General features: G+C 42.1%; 1 protein-coding gene across 3 annotated transcripts in view; it reads left to right on the forward strand.

The window, feature by feature from the left end:
- Window positions 1–1,075: 1,075 nt before the first annotated feature.
- The window catches only part of GRB2 (growth factor receptor bound protein 2), a 62,137-nt gene continuing 48,704 nt past the window's right edge, over window positions 1,076–14,508 (forward strand). Inside the window, exons 1-2 of one of the 3 annotated variants that reach the window (XM_001495766.7) lie at window positions 1,076–1,389; window positions 8,406–8,620. In XM_001495766.7, coding sequence (XP_001495816.1) covers window positions 8,543–8,620 — 78 coding nt within the window. In that variant the 5' untranslated portion in view covers window positions 1,076–1,389; window positions 8,406–8,542. 3 annotated transcript variants of the gene reach the window in all.

Here is a 14,508-nt window from a genome sequence, read left to right on the forward strand (position 1 = left end):
CCAACCGTTTTGCCTTGCAGACTAGGCAACTCTGCTCTAGATTACAAACTGCTGAAAGCTAAGGCCTTGTCATGTTCATCTATTACCCTGCATAGTGCCTCAAGTGCAGTTGATGCTCCATAAATACTTGGTGAAAGAACAAATTCATTTTCTTTATTTCAATGGCTTGTCTTCTCTGTAGAATCAGATGTTTGGTTACTCTCATCTTCACGCTATTTTGTTGGCTTCCAGAGAGCACATTACCATTAGATGCGCTCTGTTCTCTCCTTTAATTGGAAAGAGATTTTGGAACTGAAAAATAAGAGTTATTTCTCCAAGCCTCACCTTCTGCCACTCCCTCGTACTCACCCCGCCTAGTACAGGAATCAGACTACTTAACATTGCGCAGAACACGAGTCTTCCTCCCGCCTCCTTTCCTTTGTACGTGCCTGCCGTTCCCTTCTCCGGGAATGCCCTTACCCCGCCTTCCTTGCCTGGAGAACTCCTACTCATCCTCCAAGACTCGGCTCAGACATCACCACATCATCTCCTCTGGGAAGGCTTCTCTGAGATGGCCAGAGTGGCGACCCCTCCCCCCACCTTTAAGCTTCCTTGGCATTCCCCAAGTAATTCTAACAGTAGTTATGGCATTGTCTGCTTTTCCTCCACTCTTCTAGACAGTGAATTCCTTGAGGGCCAGGATTTCTGTTCGTCGTTGTACCTTCTCTACCTTGCTCAGTGTTTAGCATGCGTTAGACACTTGATCCAATCAATGAGCGAACGAATCTGTTAATTCATCTAACACTGCAGAGTTTGTTTGGAACAGATTCTCAAATATTTCAAGACTTAGTCCTCTATTTGGAGTGCTTCATGCTGGAGATTCGCCGCCCTCCTCCCCCAAATTGCCTTGGTTTGGTGGAAGGGGAACAGAAGTGATCACGGTGTGCATAAGAGTTACTTCTTCTGTGCTGAGCTGTAATTCACCTGCTCCGGCACCGACAGGGTTACAGCGACCCCGGGGCGGAGCCAGCCCGGTGCCACCTGCTGCAGGGCGGTCTGGCGCATGCGCCCTGGCACCTAGATAGTCTCTACCTGCGGGGGCCTGGCCGAGGAGGAGCGCTTGCGCTCTAGGCCTTTTCCGCCTGGGGAAGTCTCGCGGGGGCGGGGCGGGGCGGGGCGGGGCCGCGCGGGGAAGTTCTCGCGGGACCCCGACGAGGAGCGGAAGCGGGGCGGCTCTGCTGCTTCGGGTACCGGGCGGCGGCGGCAGCGGCGGCGGCGGCGGCGGCGAAGATTGTGGCGGTGACGGCGTCGGGAGCAGACGCTGCCCTCGGGGAGCAGCAGCGGGGTCGGCGGCCGCTCGCACCGCTGCGGAAGGCCCGGCTGGGCGCGGAGCGGAGCAGCTGCGCCACGGTGAGTGCGGCAGGCGACGGCGGCGGCGCTGCTCCGGTGCCTCTTCGTCCCCGCTCCGCAGCGGGAGTCGGCCCGCGGGGACCGGGCCCAGCCTACCGAGGGCCGCTGTGCCTGGGGTTCGGGACGGCAAGGCCCGAGCGGGGAGCGGAATCCCCGGGGCTCCGGGCTCCACGTTTCCCGTTTTGTGGCGCTTCCTTCCTGGGGACCGTCCTCCCCTGGCCCTTGCCTGGAGGCAGAGCCCCGTCCCCGGGGCAAGAGGCCGGGGGCTCCTAATTAAATTTCGTGCCTGTTTCATGAGGATTTTCGCAGAAGGAGCCCGGGAGAAGCCCGAGAGCACAGGGTATTCATTCTGTGAGTCAGTCTGACTCGGCCCGGGAGGCGGGGGATTCGCAGCGGGCTGCGAGTGTGGTGATTGATGCTCCTTCGACCTGCACGGCCACCACGTCACCATCTCCTGGTGTCTGGGCCGAATTTTGGGAAGACACCCACCAGCCCTGGTAACACCGTGAGTTAGAACGTTTGCTGCTGGAGCCGCACGCGCTGCCTTTACTTCTGTCGCTCTTTTTTTTTTTTTTTTTTGAGTTACTTTCTGAAAAATATTTGTCAGGAAAAATAAGCAGCAGTTGGTTGAAATACTCCGAGGAAAGATTTCAGTGAAAGAGGAGAGAGAAGCACTGGTCTTTTTCGTTTGCAACGCTCTCCGTATATGTGATTGTAAGCCATGAGTTACATCTCGTTATTCCAGGCTGGGTTCAGATGCTATAAAAGTACAGTTTGCAGAGGAGCTGACGTGCACTCGAGGTCTATTTTTTGGTACTGTTGACTCAGAAAACAGTCGAAAAGACACAACGAGAGAAATTAGCATCAATCTCTTTCGCTTTTCTTGTGCGTCTTTCATTTTGTACTTCTCCAGTTGTTGCCTGCTCTTCCTTATTCTCTCCATTCTATTGCGGACGCAAAATGCTTACTGGTATAATGCAAGTCATTTGCCCCCTCCCCCCGCTTTTTTTCTAATCTACTTCCCCTTCCTCCTTATTGTCCCCTTTCTGCCATAATTTTTCAGGGTTTCTGCACTTGGGCGCAATTCGTTTTCTCCCTCAGTTAGATTCCGTTTTCTATCCCGGGAAGATACCCTCTTTCCTGCTTTATCCTTTACTTTTAAGCGTCCACTGTGTTCCTTCAGTCAGCCAGAAGGGTTGCTAGAGAGCCATGCTAGACTTGAAGTTCTCCCCCTGGGAACGGGGAGGCTCAAAGAATTGACTTCATCCGTAAGTAATCAATACTGCCGCTAGGTCACTAGTGTAGCTTGCTTGTATTATTTGTGTTTTAGTTGTTTTGTTCACTTTAAGATCATGCTTTTGTGCTTGATCTGCTTATGCTTTTCTTTCTTTCTTTCTTTCTTTTTTTTTTTTGACACTTTTCTTTCTGTGTCTCTTTTACATTAGGAAGGAAGAGTGGGTCAATTGGGGGCTGTGTGACTTCTTTTTGGCTTTTAGTAGGAGCGGTTAATGTTAAAAAATGAAAACCAATCACCTATATTACAATAGAATTAAGATAACATGAAACACTTAAGGGACTAGAATTTATTTAGACCATTGATAAAGTGAAGCTTGCCTATTCTAATAGCACTGGTTATTCTTTACCAGGCTTTTTAAAATCAGGCATCTTTTCCTACATCTGTTATAATCAGCCTTCTTTGTTATGGTTGTTGGATTTTTTTGACCAAAAGAAATAGCTTTATTTGTTCTGTTGCCCCTTTTCTTGTTCGAAATTTTCTGAATCCCAAAACAAAAAGGAAGGAGTTAATTCTTGTAATTGGCTTTCTTTGATACTAAAAGCAACCATTTAAATGCTTGAGGCAGTTTACTTCCTCAGCCAGTGTATTCAGTTTTGAGGGATTACTAGGTTTTAAATACTACTAGTTGATGGTACTTAGAGATTTTTCTCAGTAATTCCTGTTATCATGTTGCATGTTATGCAGCAACAGTTCTAATTGTTACCTAGAGCAGAAGAGTACAGGATTTTGGAGAAATGAAGTGGTAGAGAATAGAGACCCACCATGCTCTCCTGAGAGAAATTAATAGTTACTTGTACAATTCAGAACTTTGTGGCACTACTGAATGGCCATTGAGAGTCTTGTTTTTATTTGTCAAAGTTCGCTTTTTCCCAGTTTTACATTATTTCCACTTTATGCAAAGACACTGTAGTGCATGATCTGGAATGCAAAGTTTAAAATCTGGTTAAGGTACCCTTATGGTACAGCGGTGATTCTGAAAAGTTAGCATGCGTAAGAATTACCTGTGAATCTTATTTAGAATTAGGTTCTGGGCCCAAAGCCACTACATCGCAGAACTCCAGAAGGCACCCCACAGGGAATCAGTCTCTGAATGGGGTGATTTTGATGCAGCTGGCCCAAGGCCCAAAGCTCTTGTTAGAGAATGCAGCTGTAAAATAATGAGACTGGAGTATAGCTTTAAATTACTCAGCTTAAAATTACACTTTCTCTATATAGAGAGTAAATATTTAAAAGCCTAATAGAATAAGTGACTATAGATGTGATTAATTTTTATATTTGTAGACACTTGAGCATTGTTAGGACTGTGATAATGGAGCAATTTAATCGTGAAGTTTATATTAATGGGACTGTTAATTTGCCTACCGTAGAGTTCTTCTGCGTCTGTGTGTAGGTGGAAGTTCTAGATTTATTATGAGAATATGCGGACCAAAGTTTGGAAAGGGACTGGTGATGCTAGTTAAAACACCTCTTAGCACTTTACGCCAGAGACCTTGCTAAGGCCTTTATAGGTACTCTCTCTTTCACTCATCAAAATGACCTTATAAGGTAGATTCTGTTACTATTCCCATTAGTCAGCTAAGAGATACAAGGGATTAGAGAATATGAATTATTTCTCCATTGTCACCCACTCAGTTATTAAGTGGTAAAGCGACGGTTGAATCCAGATCTTAACTCCAGAGCATCAGTAAGATTTTAGTTTTTTCTAACTACAAAAGTAATACATGCTTATAGTAAAAACAGTGAAAACAGAATTGAGGTGTATAGTGCGGAAAGTAAAAATGTTCTATGATCTCGCTCCCAGAGGTATCCATTGTTAACCTTTTGAATTTTTTCTTTAGCACACACCGATATATATTATTTTGCTTTACAGAAATGGGGTAAACTGTAATTTTTCTGCAGTTTTTTTAACTTGATAATATATCTTGGTACTTATATAGAAAGGTATTCCATGGATATTGATCAGGTATAGATGTATTTTGTACATGGTATTCTGTCACTTTTTCAATGAGATAAATCTGGGAAGTGGAGTTGCTTATTCAAGGGTATGTATTTTTAAATTGTCAATAGATACTACAAAATTATTCTCCAAAAAGATTGACATAATTAATTCCCTGCTAGAGTGTAGGCTCTGTGATGGTTTATTATTATAATCCAGTACCAAGCACATTATCCGGCATATCGTAGCTGCTCAAAATGTTAAATGAATGAACACTGAATAGAGTAGAGTCTGAAAGTCTCTTTACTCAAGAGTATTGCAGAGACTGGATATTATAAATCTTTAAAAAATTTTGCCAATTGGTAGGTGAAAGAAATCTCATTGTTTTAATTTGCAGTTTTTAATAGTGAAGTTGAACGTCTTATCATATGTTTTAAATAGAATCACATTTTAACTTATTTTCAGTGGCTTAATGTGGGGCTCTGTCCAAAAGCATTTCACATATATTATCTATATTACCTAATTTAATGCTCAGTGAACTTATAAAGCAGATGATATTATCCTCATTTTACGGATAAGAAAACTGGGGCTCCTTTAAAAGGCTTGCCCACAGTTATAGCTGGTAAGCATCAGGGTCATTACTTGAACCCCAGGTCAGCCTGACTTTAGAGGCCATGCGGACTTAACACTAAGCTATTGTGGACCAGCAAGTATCGTGTATTTTATTTTTTGTGAATTTTGGGAAGAACAGAGTTAAATAGAAGAAAGAAAATAAAATCCTGCAAATACCTTCAGGAGACTGCATTTTAGGATACAATGCATATTGCTTGAAATGAACAATTCAGGCTGCACTTGCCTTCTTAAGATTGACTGCTTGTGATTGGCAGCAGAGGTGTGTGCTGGTCGCAGTTTAGACCTGCTCTCATTTGGCTTCAGCGTTAAGTGTACTCCCAACCCATTTTCTTGGGAAATGAACAGCAGCATCTACTCTGTTAAAATCATTATACATTGTGTCCACTTTCGGATTTCTTCCTTTTAGCAATTAGTGTTGTGCATGTGATAGAATTTTTTTGTCTTTAATGAAACACACCCTTTTGAATTCCTTTAGCTTGTGTGCTCTTTTCTGTGGAGAGCCTAATAAGCTGAGCTCTTCAAGTTTTCTGTGTGAGATGCTAATTTTTATTTGGCTCAACCACAGAAGTATTGACTGTGCTTGGTTTTCATTTCTGTCAAACTATATCTCACAAAGCAATGGTTACTTGAAACATAATTTTCGAGAGTGTTGGTCTGTTAAAGCTTTTTCTAGGAGACCTGTGGTAGGTGAGTAACGGCAGGAAAATGAGTGTTGAAAACTGTCTTGGTTTTTATGCTATGGCTGTTCCATTACGCTGCAGTTGTATGAAATCCTGAGCTGACATGGAAGTTTATGCCGTTACTGCATAGTACCTTGACAGTGACAGTGCTTTGGGTTTCTGTCTGGTTTCCGTTTCTCAAAAATGAAACTCATTTTTTTAGATCTGCTCAATTATTCTTCAGCTTCCCATCATCAATACATAGTCCCAACAGTCAGACCTGGAGACCGATGTAAATAAATGGTCAGGTCAGGGTGTGGAAAATCCTGATAAGCATGTAGCCGAGATTTTGGAGCATTTGTAAAAAATTAAAAATAGGTACACACATTGGAAAGTAGGTGGATAAGGAAAAGCAGTTATTAATGCCAGGGAAAATTGAAGGATTGTACTAGAAAGGGAGGTTGGTTGTAATACATTATTTAGCTCACCAGTGAACAGAATTTCTAGCGTAATACTGCTGCTTCAACTGGAATATGTGGTATCACTGGATGGGGCGATTGGGAAATTGGGTGGAACAGCTAGGTCCTCATCTTTCAGGTGATGGATTATGGCTCGAATAAATTAAGAAACAGCAGTAGAAGCATATTATTTAGAAATGCTGTAAGTAAATACAGGGAGAAAGCTAAAAACAAAATAGAGGGTGCTTGCTCGTGGGTGTTGGGATAGGGAACTGATCTTTTTCATAAGCCTTTTAGTACTCAGCATTTTAAAGTTATATACGTGGATTAGTTTGATAAAAAGTAAAGTAGCTGCAGAGAGTGTAAGTAAAGGGTGTTTAAGGACACACAAAAATAAATACTCTGAGACTAAATCTTCTAATTTTTTATGTTTGTTAGAATTCTTTCTTTCCTCTCTCAGAGGCAGTGTCTTGTAGGGTATCCTTGGTATGGCCTGATAGAATAAATACTGGTCAGGGTTATTAGTTTACCTGCAGCAGAATGTTTGGCTTTCAGAATTTGACTGAAGGACTTTTTATTACCAGGTGATTTCTTTCCTTCTTCGTAATACTCTTTTCCCTCTAATGTTAATATTCCCAGCTGGTTTACTGCTTAGTCTGTTTGCAGCTATGCTTGATTAATGCCCCAGTTGTTAACTTTAGAACAAAAGAGTAATAATCACTGGTGCCCCTCAAATGAGTTCTCTGCTAGGTGGTAATTATCCAAGAAGGGTGTCACTATAAATAATCTGTCCCCATTCTGCCAGTGTCAGTGTTGTTTTCTGCTTTTATTTAGCCTGTATGAAAACAGTGACTGATCCAACAAGAATGGGACTTTATTTTCCTATAGTTATGCAAAAGTCTAGGTTGTGTCCCATATTCATGGCTGGAGACTCTGCCACCACGGTGATTGTACTGTCCATGGTTCACCATCACCTGGTATACTACCTAAGGGTTATTGCAGAATCCTTACCTGCAAAAAATGCAATTTGGATCAGTTTAGTACTCTCCTGGCTCTGGGAAAAGCAGCTGTTCTCAGGGTAACTGTGTGAGAGACTTCTGTTTGACTTTCTGGCACCATCTCCCTGCACTTTCTTTCCCCAGATGAGATATCTGGCAGCTCAGACTCTGAAAGACAGATTCCTTTCCAGTGTAGATTAGGACTTCAGCTCTGCTCCTTAGGCTAGTTAGAAATAATGCGAAGGCTACTTCTGGAATGCTGAACCTGGACTCTATTTCAAGGGCTGTTGGGGACCCCAGAGTCTTGGGGGTGTTCACGGGAGAGGGAGCCTTATGCAAGAGCAGGTCTCCACCAGCAAAAGGCTTGAGCTAGATCTCCTTTCTCTGGTTACCTGAGCTTGCTGGTCACACTTGGGATGTGGTAGAGGGAGGGCTGCCTGTGCTCAGAGTAGCAAACTGAACACAGGCATTCTTGGGTTCACTTTCCCTGCTTTCCTAGGAGCAGACCAAGGTTTAGTTTCTGAGAACTGTTAAAGCAGCTCTGGACCAAAGCTCGCATTGCTTGCATTTGACTGGATAGGGGGCCCAACATTTTCAGAAAATGAGAAAGGTTGGCAGGGAGATAGGCATATACTACTGAGAAAAGTAGGGTGCTATGCCCAGAGTGAGGCCTTTCTTTCAGTGGTCTGCATTTGGTGCCTAGAGAAGAGTCTAAGGGGTGAGGGAGGAAAGGTGGAGACTGAACGGGACTCCAGCCGGTTCCTGCACACCGCGCACACCCAGCGGGAAGGAAGAGGAAGTGTATTCTGGAATAGCTCAGGCAGCTGCCGCCATTGGCTGGGAGGCCTGTCAGTCGCCTGGGGGCTGAGGCTGAAAAGAGGAAGGAGGAGATCAGGGCTCCTGCCTGGAAGGGAGGGAGGAGGGCTGAGCCAGATTGAGCCAGGGGGCGTGGGGGCTGGGACAGCAGGCCGATTGGCAGGGCGGGGCTGCCTTCGATCCTGGCCACTTCTCTCAATCATCCCTCTTCTGATACAGGGTGGCATTGTGGGTCCCGGAGTGCAGGAGGAGTCTGAAAAGAGAGGCGAGGCTGAGCCCAGACTGCTGGGTTGCTTCAGCAGGGAAGACTCCCTTCCCCCCTGCTTCAGGCTGCTGAGCACTGAGCAGCGCTCAGAATGGAAGCCATCGCCAAATATGACTTCAAAGCTACTGCAGACGACGAGCTGAGCTTCAAAAGGGGGGACATCCTCAAGGTAAGCGTTGATGCCAAGTAAATGCTGAGATGGCCTCTGCCTGTACTCACATACCTTCTTTTGCCCTGATAACGTGTAAAGAAGCTGGCCTTGCCCTTTTATCACTGCCCACTTTTAACATTTACCATCGTGTGTGGTTTGGATAACTGAGATAGATGCTGAGTAGAATATTAAATATGACTTAAGAGGGTTGGTGTGATATATGGTCTTTAACTGCCTTTGTGTGAATGCCTCGAGTATTTCTCTTTGCTTGTTGATATTAGTAATTCAAGTAAAGTCAAAGCAATATGATTATAGTAAGGAAGTATGAGTAGATTGATTTACTTTGTAGAGTTTTATTAAAAATTTAAGTATTTTTAAAAGACCTAAACTTGAAGTATTTATGTAAAAGCACTCAGTCTTATTTTACATAATCAAAAGATTTTTGCATTCTGCATTGTGATCCTAGTTGGTTACAAGTTAATTTCTAGTTTAGAGAGGTGGTTAGAAGTATATACCAAAACTCGTTAAAGAAACTCAGTGTATTTTTATTCTTTGTGAAAAACCTAATGGAGTTCTAAATAATAAGGTTTAACTTGCTGTTGTACAAGTCAGATTTCTATTTTCTTAAAAGAAACTTGAGGAGCAATTACCCCATATTAGACTCTAATTGCAAAAAAGAAACCTGCTGACAGTTTAAAAATAAGCTTCTTTACAGTTTGCAGCTCATTTTGAGCCCCACTGTTTACATGAGGATTCTCTTTCCACCTGGCACATGTTAATTATGTTGTTTACCCAATTGACTGGAGCAGCTTGCCCTTTTGGATGTGTAATTTATTTTTACAGGAGTGGGTGTTATCAAGTAATATGTCAACTCTAAATGAGGAAAACCTGAAGTTTAATGTTTGCATATTCACTCTCAAGTTTTGACATTTTTTCTTCTAAGCCTTAGTCTGATTGTTGGAATTGGACACCATTTGTTTACTATCCCTGAAATAAATTATTAGAATTTTACAAAGATTAAGAAAGTGGAAATGTAGAAATATGGTCCTTTATGCAAGGACTGGTGGTTTTTTTTTTTTCAAGCTATGCAGATCTGTGGATAGTTACTATTTTGCTCTCATTGCCTGAGGCATAGAGTTCTACTCTGAAGTTATCTGCGCAGTAGTTTCTGAATGTTAGAAATGTAGGTTGTACTTCATAGAAGGTGATATTGAAGAGCCCTTTAAAGAGAAGAAAACTGTGTGTGTGCGCTTTTCAAAGGTGTCTTTGTGACCCCCAGCTTTTTGAGGGTATTCTCAAAGTCAGCACTAAATTGTCAGAAAGCAGACAGAACCAGCTATGGGTTTTAGAGTGACATACATCTTCTGTTTTCTTAAGAGGTAGAAATCAGAGCAAACATAACTTGGACTACTGAATTACTCTGTATTATTGGTGTACAGAGGAGGTAATTTGATGTTTTCATAGGTGATTACTGTTTTCAGCAGATAACGCTCTCGTGATATCGTAATAAGATTAGCTACTCAAGTACCCACATTTGTAGCCTGTATAAAAACCTTTGGGAGCCAAGTTTGTTTTTTTAATACAAACTTAGATTTCTCCAGTAAGCTTACCCTAGAAACTTAAACCTGGAAGCCTGGTAGTTCATATTTTTCTCTGTCTATCCCCATTGCATAGTTAGCACTAAAGCTACAAATTGAAACAAAACTAGGGATTTGAGGTCTGTTTTTAGCAATTTTTAGAGAACTTTCCCCATTTACTATCACTGAAGTTTGTCCTAGACGTAGACCATGAACATTTCATGTTTTCCAACTTAAACTCTTGAACAGGTGTAAAACCCTTCTCTCCCATCATTACAGAATTACAGAAGGTGATACTGTTTAACATTCCCCCCGAAATATTTGTGATGGGAGAGAGAGTGAACCAGAGTGTTCACGTTTACTTTCAGATTTTCTTTGGGGAGAGGGAAAATACATGTATTTGGTTCTTTTCAATTTGGTGGATAACTGGCATGTGAAGTCATAATGCCATTATTGCTTTTGAATGGTGGCCGTTAGCTGTTTGTTAGTAATCTTGTGACTGTACTCCAAAAAAAAAGAATGACGATACAGTAGTTGTCCTTTGTCTCATAATTCTGTGAAACAGTTGAGTGAAGAGGAGGGACATCACTTTGTCTTAAGAGCTGTTAGTTAAAAAAGCAGTGTTTTCTTCATGTGATTATTCAAGGAGTAACTGGCTTCATTTGAATGGCTTCGATTTGATTTGATAACTTTCGGATGTTAGTTATGAGCCAAAACATGTTTAGAAGTGGCTGGAATAGCACTGACCACCAGTTTAACTTGATCAAAATAGGGATGTATTTGTCCTCTCTTAATAAAGGGGGCATGTGCCTGTGGGTATTGAATACATTTTATTCGAAGATAAGGAAATAGAAAGGGGCTTAGTCCTCTGCCTCTGACTAGAGTTCAGAAAGATTACATCCTCTCTCTGTCTTGGAGTTCCTGGTTGACTTTTGGTTAATGTTGACGCCTGTCTTCCAGCACACCACTTCCTCAGTTTCTATCTACACATTGAATGTATTGCCCTTGGAAGAGAGAAGAATAAAGACATTTTACTGGAAGCCTAAAACAGAACAGAATGCTTCAGTATATCTGTCTTTGTTACTTTCCCTCTTATAAAAGCTCGTGTTTTTCTTGGGGAGGGGAGGGCACTGGGCCATAGCAGTGGAAGGAATTGCCTTTCTATTGCAGGTTTCAGGCCTTGCGTGGCTGAAATGAACCTAACCCCTACCCCCACCCCGACGCTGTTGCAGGGCTGACTTGAGACAGTACCAGGGGTTCTCCACTGAACAAGTCTCCTGAACAGTCTACCCTAGAGCACACAAAATGTCTGAGCTTACCGAAAAGTTGCATGTACCATTTAGGGGCTTATGTACATGTACTTCACATAAGGCTTCATAGGAATTTAGACTATTTTGAGCTGTCAAACCTATGCTCGTTCTATTCTAGAGCTGGCTTCGTGTTTTCTATCAAGGGAGACCTTCCAGTCTAGAAGAGAACCTACAGTGGATCATCTAGGTGTCTTCTGCTGTGTCTGGCTACTGCCTTTGCCAGTTTCCTAAACTGCCTTAGGTCCTAAACTAAATAGGTCCTGGGTTCGTACTCAGATCTTTGAAGTGTTCTTTGTCTCAGTGCTGATGACCCTATTTCAGTGTCATATTTACTGAGCATCTCCTTGAGCCGCATCCTGCAGTTAAGTTGCTTTGAGAGTTGGGGAAGAAATGTAAGATGTACTTTCTCCCTTTAGGAACTCTAAATTCAAATAAGAGAAGTTGATTAATATGTGAAACAGTATATGAGACTATAAAAAAATTAGAGGATTTTTAGAACAAAAAAAGACTTAAAATCTCGTAATTTAGGCTTTTATTATTTTATAGATGAGGAAATGGCGGCCCATAGAATTAAATAATCTGTCCAAGATCACAAACTCTTAGCACTTAGTAGTGAACTAGTATTTAATGGAATGCTGAAGTTGTGTTACATATGTAACTGCCAGAGTAATTTAGGAAGGGAAGAGATTGGTAAGAGCTGAAGTCAGAGAAAGCTGTGTGGAAGAACTATGTGGAAAAACTAGACCTTGTGAGATGACTAGGACAGGGCTAGGAGAAGAGAAGGGAGGGTTGGGAGGAGGTTTGTGCTTGTTGTGTTTGAGATAGGAATGCTAGAATAAAGTTATAGACTGTGACATGGTGGAAAATAAGGTAGAATTGGAGCCAGACAAGAAAACCCACTAAGATCTTGTCCTTAAGAAGCCTCTGAAGGTTTTTAGCTGATGACGAACGTGTGTATCATGGATCGCAAGAAGGAAGCCTGGAGTCCCAGCCTGGAAGGTTGCAGTAATTGGCTGTGAGATAAGTGCCTGCATAGGCATTGGAGACTAGGAATGAAGAACTGGGGTGGTTTGAGAGATGCTGAAAGGAAAAATAATGGGTTTTCTGCCTGTCAGCTGGGGGTATTTGACTAAGTCTCCTGTGTAATGAGAAAAGAATGCTCATGGAGTGGGCTCCTGAGAGCCAGGAATCTGAACTAGGGTTTGATTGGTTACAGTTTTCACAACAGCTATAAGTTCTAAATTTCCATACGTGAGTCTCATTTCAGGTGTTTGAATAATCAAACCTAAGAAATAAGAGGTTGGGGTGATTTTTTATTTCTTCACTATTTTAAAGTCCTAGTATCAGTATGCTTTTTGGAAGCATTTCTTTGCGTGTTAATAAGAATTCTTTTCAGTCTTGTTGACTAAACCCAGAATATTGCATTTGATATTTAAGAATGAAGACTCTTTGAGTTCTCTTATGGCAGATAATTTGTTTGCCTTTCATTATGTTCATTTTTCCCTTGTCATCTGAATGGACATTTCCAAATAGGTGGTAAGAATGAACTTTCAGTTCCTATACAAGACTCCTTTTGGGGATCTAGCCGAAGAACCCCCCCATTCCTGTTTGGAGAAAGAAATGAATAAGGAAATTCAGTGTTCCTTTGGGGTCTTTCACGTTTCACCTCTGTAAGCTATTAGAGTTGAAGTCATCATTGAATAGCTACCATGTATGGAGCATTTACTATATGCCATGAAGTTACATATTGTTTCTAATTTGGGGCACTGAAAGGTTGGCAGTATTAACACCATCTTACTGATGCAGGAACAGGCTCAGAAGTTGAGGAACTTCCTCAGGTTTATACATCTAGTAAGTGGCAAAGCTGGGGTTTGATCTTAGGTCTGGCTGAGATGCTCCCTCTGCAGTACATTAATGCTCACTTAACTGTCAGGGATGAGTAAGCCAGGAACGTAAGGTATCAGCAGTCTTGCTTTGCTCACCTGCCAGGTGTGGGCAGCAGCCTGTGGCACTGCTTCTGCTGAGTGACTTACTGGACATCCTATCTGAAGTAAGTTGACTGCAATAGTGAAAAAAATGGAAAAAAGAAAAAGGCAAGGTCATTTTGCTGTCAGATTAGCAAAGATGATAAAGATTGACTCCACCCCCTATTGGCCAGGGTCTGAAGAAACCTCCTGCGGGTGGAGGTTTGTACCAGTACAGTCTTTCCAAACAGTGGCTTGGTGATATATATCATAACACAAAATGACCCAGGTTTTCCGCTTTAAGAATTTATTCTGGGGCTGGCCCTGTGGCCGAGTGGTTGATTTCAACGCTCTGCTCTGGTGGCCCAGAGTTTCACCGGTTCGGATTCTGGGTACAGATATGGCACCGCTCATCTGGCCATGTTGAGACAGCATCCGACATGCCGCAACCAGAAGGACCCACAACTAAAGATACACAACTATGTACCGGGAGGCTTTGGGGAGAAAAAGGAAACATAAAATCTTTAAAAAAAAAAAGAAAAGAATTTCTTCTAAGAAAATTCTCAAATAAGTTTTTAAAAATGTAGACATGAGGATGTTTATTTCAGAGAATCTATGTCACCTAGAAAAGAAATTTCTGCAATTAAATTATGAAATACGATCATTTAGAAGATGCATTTCAGAGATGTTAAAATGTGTGGAAAAAAGGCATCTTCAAATCGTGGAAATACTATATTAGCAAAACAAACAGCAACAACCCTAAGTAGCCCATCAGTGGGGGGCTGTGTAAACCGATTATGGTGCCTGTAAAATGGAATTCTGTGAAGGTATTAGTGTCGAAGTAAGTATATATCAACAAAGAAGGTCTACACTTGCACAGAGAAATGTTTAAATGGATCCTTTTTTAAAAAGTAATAATGTAATTAATATGTTTACTGCTTAGTATGTCCTTGCACTAAACCACGTACTGTTGAACTTGTATTCCCTTTTAATTCTCAGAATAATCCTATCAAGACAGGTGCTGTTATCCCCATTTTACTGATCAGGAACCTGAG

Source organism: Equus caballus, chromosome 11, assembly GCF_041296265.1.
Source record: "Equus caballus isolate H_3958 breed thoroughbred chromosome 11, TB-T2T, whole genome shotgun sequence".
NCBI classification, from domain to species: Eukaryota; Metazoa; Chordata; class Mammalia; order Perissodactyla; family Equidae; genus Equus; species Equus caballus.